This window comes from Aedes aegypti, chromosome 3, assembly GCF_002204515.2.
Source record: "Aedes aegypti strain LVP_AGWG chromosome 3, AaegL5.0 Primary Assembly, whole genome shotgun sequence".
In the NCBI taxonomy this organism is placed as follows: Eukaryota; Metazoa; Arthropoda; class Insecta; order Diptera; family Culicidae; genus Aedes; species Aedes aegypti.
Window position 1 is genome coordinate 350,829,501 of NC_035109.1, and position 7,392 is coordinate 350,836,892.

At 44.4% G+C, this 7,392-nt stretch overlaps 1 protein-coding gene across 1 annotated transcript; it reads right to left on the reverse strand.

Annotated features, from left to right (window-relative positions):
- Window positions 1–234: 234 nt before the first annotated feature.
- On the reverse strand, window positions 235–1,291 carry LOC23687599 (farnesol dehydrogenase-like). Its single transcript, XM_011495331.2, has 2 exons — window positions 611–1,291; window positions 235–484 (listed from the first exon to the last, which is right to left on the reverse strand). The coding sequence occupies exons 1-2, from the start codon at window positions 1,169–1,171 to the stop codon at window positions 308–310; spliced, it is 738 nt and encodes a 245-aa protein (XP_011493633.2). The 5' UTR covers window positions 1,172–1,291; the 3' UTR covers window positions 235–307.
- Between the last annotated feature and the right edge of the window lie 6,101 nt (window positions 1,292–7,392).

Below are 7,392 nucleotides of genomic sequence, written 5' to 3' on the forward strand. Positions count from 1 at the left end.
TAGGCGCTTCCTTAAAAGAGAAAATGTTCTCACTGGAAGCGCACATCATTTATATGTATACATCGAAAAGAAGAGTGGGTTTTATGCCTTTTGGAGAAGAGGACACACTTGATCTTCACTCCCAAGGGCTTTTCCCTGCTCCAAAATAAAAAAAAAAGTATTCAAACTTTTGAATTCAGTAACCCGAAACTTAGTGATTATCGATATTTTGGCGCTTGGGACAAAGATTGTTCATCAGTTTAATTACAAATATTTATTTTTCATTGAACTCATAAACTACAAATCACTAATGATCAACATTATTTTATTAGAAACTTTCTCCAACTGGTTTAATCGTGAGCTCATGCACCTGGACGCGCGGTGGTGTGCTCAGGGCGTATATAATGGCATCAGCAATATCCTCTGGTTCCAGCAAGGGTATTACACTCTGCGATGTGATGGATGCGGGTAAAATTTCCGTTCTGACCATTCCAGGGCTGATACTCTGAAAAAATATACAGTAAATTATGTATCAGTGTAGGTTGAAAATTTTAAAAATTATATGGGTTTGTGTGATAAGCCGTTAACAGCCGTATAGAACATCATCCAAAATTAGCGTTGCATTTCATACCGTAATTTTGATTTTCGTTCCTTCTGCTGCAAATTCCTGCCGCATTATCTCCGTAAGGGCTGTAACAGCAAACTTAGAAGCACCGTAGATATTCAAATCTGGCAAACCACTCTTGTGCCCCGCCTCGCTATTGATATGGAATATATGACCATCCATCGATCGTTTCTTCATAGATTGAAAGGCCTCTCTGGTACAGAAGATCAGCCCTAGCACGTTCGTGTCCAACACTTCCCGTATCATTTTGCTGTTGTCGACGTTTACCAACTTCGTTGCTCTGTAAATTCCAGCGTTGTTGACCAGGACGTCGATCCCTCCCAGCGTTTTTTCGATCCATTTAAAGGATAGGAGTATATCTTCCTCCTTAGTGACATCACACTTCACCGCATGCAAACGATGGCGGATGGATTCATCCAGAGCACTTTTCAACGCTTCTGTGCGTTCTACTCGGCGAGCCAAACCAACCACTGACATACCAGCTTGGACCAGTTTCTTTGCTATTGCGGCACCGATTCCGGAACTGGAACCCGTAACCACGGCTACTTTACCGGACCAGCGATCCATAGCAGTTAACAATGTTCTCGAATGGAATGTGAACGGTAGAATGCGCGCCGTTTGTGAAATCGAAAGTTGCTATTGAATCCTCATCGGTTCGGTTGATGCATTATCAAAGCATACAAAGATAAGACAAACATGTAGGTGAGATAACGGCGATTCTTTTAGCTTGAGACAATAGTTTCTTTTTACCAGTTAGAGATCATGCCCAATAGAACTGTTCATTTCATGGGAATAATTTTCAAGTTTTATAGCGGCAACCAACTCTTGGTCGTTGGAGAACAGAGGAAAATCGTCGACATAGACCACCACGATAATGAGCTTACCATCGGTCACTTTGTAATACCGTGATCCGGGGTAGCGTTGATCGGAATGTCCCTCCTAGTATGATGTTCGAATCATCATTTATCTATGGGATATTTTCAATGCATGCATGGTGCATCTCTTTCATTTATTCATGAGCTAATAAAAACTAAGCTTTTTATAAAAATTGATTACACACATAAATTAATGTTTTACATGAGCTCTTCAAATAATGTAAGCAAAATGTGGTGTTTGCTAATTATGCCATAGTCAATGGACCAGTGCACGAGTTGACTATCTGACGTTTGAGCGGTGCCGTGTTATTTATGTGACCATGGCAACGTTTGAATTCGGCACCGCTCAAACGTCAAATTCGTGAACTCGTGTATCGGTCCATAACGATTCCGTTGTCAAAATTTTCCACACTGCTTTTTTGCTGTAGAACCACGGTAGACATAACAAGGTAGGCTATTCCCACGTGTAAACAACGATTTTCCATCAAAACATGTGTCGTCATTCCTATCGTCAAGCATGAGGCCTTGAGGATAGTGAAGGAGAGCAGGCCTTGCTTTCTTTTGCACTCGTTCGAGTTTGCGATAGGAATGACGTCACTGTCAAATGTCATTTTTCGGAATATAATACCTTGCTTCTTTTTACCGTGCTGTAGAACATAGTAGCCTGGATTACTTTGATCTATTATTCCCGCCAGGAGCACTGTTGCCTGTCGAACAGTTGGTAAAGCATGTAAAATCCAAACCCACTTTATGATGATGAATAACAATTTTTCCTGACGTCCAATCAAAATGTGGTCTTCGGCAAAGTTGTAGCTGAAAGGATTTTGCATAAGAAGAGTTTGTTCACTTTTCCATAAAATATTATGACGATGAGATAGAGGCTGAACACAAAAGGTTGGCGCTTTCTATAGTAATCTCCATATACACTTCAAATGGCGTGTGCACAGTCAAATTTCTTCCGAATCACTTAAAACTTTGGGAAAATGCTAATTACCATAATTGAGATTGTTTAAGCATAGGGGAGCTACTATTTCAAAATTTGAATCACTCTAATGAACAATTCAATTGAAGTTTTAACAAGTTTAAACGTATTATGAAATTCGACCAATCATTTCAGACTGTTTTTAATTTGTGAATAAATTTTATTTTTGACAAGTATTGACATAAATGAGCCTCTGTACGTGCCATAAATTCTTTTGTTCTCATGACTTTTACTGTGCGCCGTGTGTTGGTGCGTGTGGTGTACAGAGCCTGCGTGATAAGATTAAAAATGAAATACTTCTCTCCGTGCATGAGAAAAAATATATTTCAGTGTTGTATGATGTGAGTGCTCAATCCTACGTACGATGAGCTTTTCATTTGACGTGTGCGATAGCGTGAGCTTTAGCTTTCGTTTGAATCGGGTCGAAAATGATTTGCTTTGATTGTGTTGATGAATGCGAGAATGAATCCATTGAGCGCACATATCATTCTCGCAATCATCAACACAATCAAAGCTGTGTGTGTTCGAATAATAAGCAATAGCTTGTATCAGTACTGAACAGCAGCAGAAGTAATGCGCTTGTTCAGTTTGTTGATCAGCATAGCACGTGTTGATTAGACATTGTTGAATAGAAGCTCAAGCATGATCAATATTCAGCTACAATAGGTTTATATTGGTCACTGGAAGCCTGATATATGAATATACCGCTGACGATGGGAAGGTCTCGAGTTTGAACCCAGTATCCAGGTAATTATTAAAAGTGGTTATTAATTCATGGTAAAAGTATACACTGCATTCGAAGTACAGTGTTAAGCGATTTTTGGTCATTTGTTTGTTTTTAATTAATTTTGTGGAAGTTGAATAAAAGCTGAGATTAATGCTTGTAAAGCGATTTTGAAGTTGTAGAATATAGTCAATATACAACGACACGCTTTATAACTTCTCCAAATTTGTGTGAACAACGCCTGAACAAAGGCTTCACTAAAAATAATTGAAATGTTGTTAAACATAATGCTGAATTAAACTGCAATAATGTTGTTTGTAAAATTAGCGTTGTTGAACCAACAGTTTTTATTAGGCTAAGTGAAACCTGAATAAACATCATTACAATATATGATTACAATCACTAAATGATAAATAGCCTAATAATTTCGCCAGATTTGCTTGAACAATGTGTACTATTCAGTATTTAAGTTGTGAAACATTGCTTAATAAATGATTATAAAAAAGGCAAATGTTTCTTGGGCAGTAGCAATAGCTCAGAAATCCCGTAGGTGCGAACAAGTAAAACGTACCAGAGTCATAAGGTAGAATAATGAATATCACTTGAGAAAGGTAGATTTTTTGATCTACTTGTCATCACGGAAGAAAATTCATTGTTTAACTTCGAAATCTATGGAATAGGGGGCCAGATCCCATTCTTGGCACTTTTGATTCACTACAGCAGTAGGGTTTTTTGAAAGCTACAATGCTCATATATGGCCACAATGTGCGTCGCATCGAAATGCTTGTTTTTGCATAGTTCCAGACAAATCGGCCAAGGAAAACCCCCCATGCCAAATTGAATCATGGAAGTGCCCAAGTAGCTCTGCACCCTATTCGTTCCTGCATTACATGGCAGCGTTTCACCACAAGGTCCATAGGCTGCCAGTATCCTTCAGCGGAGACGGAAAAACTAAGGAACTGGAACATATTGTCAAGACGGCAAGGATCAACGGATACAAGGAAAGGACGATGAAAGCCTTCATCGACACTCGCCGAACCAATGAAGAGAGTTCCCATCCCATACGTTAGATGCATCACCAATCAGCTCTGCCCAAAGCTAAGATTACGATTTTTTTTTTTTTACGATTTAATTCATATTTATTTTCATGTTTGATTTGGGGGGGGTACAATTATTCTTACATCTATATTGGTCGGCCAAGGGCCTTTCAATCTTGGTCGTTTTGATATGGTGTTGTGGAATTTAAATTTTAATATTCTAGTTTAACAATTTGGCTCTTTGGAGCTCTGGTGATTATTAAAAATTTGATAACCTAACTACTATATACACAAGCAAAACAAAATTTGATAACCTAAAGGGGTGCGACTATAGCGCGGACGACCTGCTGGTCTGACGTGCGGCAACGAGCCCTGTACCTTTCGATAGACTCACTAAAGCGATCTTCAAGGGTTTGTATCTCGGCCAGACGGAGGACCTCAGAGTTTCGCATTCTCCTTGGGGCGTTCAGTGCCATTCTAAGGAACTTGTTCTGAACCCTCTGGAGTTTGAGATGGTGTGATTTAGCGCAGCTCTCCCAGACCGGTATGCCGTACTCGATCACGGGACGGATAATTTGTTTGTAGACAGCAAGCTTGTTCTTTTGGGACAGTGTCGACCTACGGTTTGTGAGGGGATACAACATTCGCAGCATCGTGCTGCACCTCGTGACCGTTTTGTCGACTTGTTGTCGAAAGATCAGCTTGCTGTCCAAAGTCAAGCCTAGATAATCGGCCTCGTTGGACCATTCCACCGCTGTGCCGTTTAGGGTGATTTTGCAATCCTCAGCCGGAACAAGTCTGGGGGATCTGGAGTGGGGGAAGAGGATGACCTGGGTCTTCGCCGCGTTAATACATATCTTCCAGCTGGTGAGGTATTCTGTCAGGACATCCAGGCCCCGTTGGAGTTTTGCCGTGAGCGCTCTGATTCTTCTACCACTGTAGACGATGGAGGTGTCATCTGCGAACAGAGACAGTGCGCCGCCTCCTGGGAGTGCGGGCATATCGGAGGTGAACAGGTTGAATAGCAGGGGCCCGAGGATACTGCCCTGGGGGACGCCTGCGATGATGTCGTGCGCATCGGAAATTGCTCCGTTTAGTGAGACCCGGAATGTCCTCGCCGACAGATAGTTGTGTACTATTTTCACCAGGTAGCTGGGAAGATTATATCGTTGAAGCTTGAACACCAGGCCATCATGCCAGACATTGTCGAACGCTTTTTCGACGTCGAGCAGGGCCATGGCAGAGGTTTTGGATAGAGACTTGTTCCGTCTGAGGATGTTGGTGACTCGGGACAGTTGGTGCACGGTTGAACGACCGCGTCGGAAACCAAACTGTTCATCGAGCAGGATGTTGTTTTGCTCTACGGAAGCAAGAAGTCGGCGATAAACTGCCCTTTCGAAAAGCTTTGATAACGCTGAGAGAAGGCTGATGGGGCGATAGCTTTTAGGCAAGGAAGGATCTTTCCCAGGTTTCCTGATGGGGACGACTTTGGCTGACTTCCAGGACGATGGGAAGTAGCTAAGCCGGAGGCACTGGTTGAAGATCACTGCGAGGTGATCATAGAACTGGACGCTTAAGTGCTTGAGTTCCAAGTTCATGATGTTGTCGAAACCTGGGGCCTTCATGTTTTTGGAGTGTTTTAAATAGGTCGAGAGTTCGTCAGCTGTGATTTCCAACTCCTCCGAGAAGTCGTTGGGAATCAGATGGTGGTTGTTTGCATGCTCATTCACGGCAGCTTCATGCGGACTGATGATATTGTGTCCAAGATTATGTGAGCTGACGAAATGTCGACCTATTTCGGCTGCCTTCTCAGCAGGCGTTATCAAGCGATCTACGGGGCTATTGTTATCTTGTGGAACCAGCGGTGGAATTGGTCTAGGCTTGGTTTTTAAAATTTTTGTGAGCTTCCAGAACGGCTGAGCACAGTCTGGGAGAGCGCGGATTTTGTTTGAAAAATTTTGATTTCTGAGGTCCAACATTCTGGCCTTGATAATTTTGTTCATCCGATTGACATCGGATTTAAGGGCAGGCAGCCCAGTTCGCTGGTACTGCCTGCGGATGGTGTTGCGAAGTCTGATCAAATCTTTAGTAAGTCTATCAATTGGTATGTTATTGCTCACCTGACTGGTTGCCGGCACGTGTTGCTCCCTGGCCTGGGAGATCGCTTCTTCGATGGCCTGCAGCTGCCGATCGACGTCATCAGTTGACTCGGGTCGCACCTCGTAGTCGACGTGGGTGTCGACACACTGCCGGAACTGGTCCCAGTTGACGCGTCGATAGTTGCGCCGGGTCTTGAGATGCCGGTTGACCGAGGACCCAACTTCCACCACCACCGGATAGTGGTCCGAGCTGAGTTCCTGGTAGACGACCGGATGAGAGATGCTTACCATGTTGGTGATAAACAGGTCGATGAAGGCGTGGGCTCCCGATCTGCTCAACCGGGTGGGAGTATCCGGGCCCAAGATGTTGAAGTGGCCCTCCTCCAAGCCTTGCTGCAGGATGACTCCGTTCCGATTTCTTCGGGGGTTCCCCCAGGCTTCGTGCTTCGCGTTGAGGTCGCCAGCGATGATGTACCGCCCGTGCCGCCGAGTGAGCTTGGTGATGTCTTGTCGCAGGGCCGTTGCCGACCCGTCGTTGAGGCTTGCTTGCGTTGGGTAGTATGCAGCGATGATGGTGATCGGGCCGTCCGAAGCTTGCACTTCTACTCCTACGGCCTCGATGAGCTTGAGCTGCAGGCTCGGCAGCAGGCGGCAGTTCATGTTGTGGCGCAAAGCGATGGCGACTCCCCCTCCTTCAGAGTCGGTCCGATCTAGCCGCACAAGTCGATAGTTGGGAATGGAGACGCTCAGCTCAGGCTTGAGGTGCGTCTCCGTGATGATGGCGATGTCGATGGTTTTCTCTTCGAGAAATTCGACGAGCTCGATAGCTTTGTTCCGGAGGGAACAAGCATTCCAATTTGCGATCCTGGTGATGGCCTCACGGGCCATATTTGGATAGGAACGCAAATACCACCGAGTTGGCGGCGTCGATCTGTTCCGACTTGGAACGGCAGGCTCGTAGCCGTTGGAAAAGGTTCCTTGTGTATTCCAACATTTGCTCCGGCGTGTACAGGGAGCCGTCGTCGTCGGAGGGAGGAGGAGTGCCGGAAGCACTGGGTCCAGGATTCCCCC

Excerpts from the sequence above, each read along its gene's own strand:
- LOC23687599 (XM_011495331.2), bottom strand. The coding sequence starts at position 1,171 with ATGGATCGCTGGTCCGGTAAAGTAGCCGTGGTTACGGGTTCCAGTTCC. Across the intron at positions 485-610 it reads GAACGAAAATCAAAATTACG|AGTATCAGCCCTGGAATGGT; the intron begins GTATGAAATGCA and ends ATATTTTTTCAG.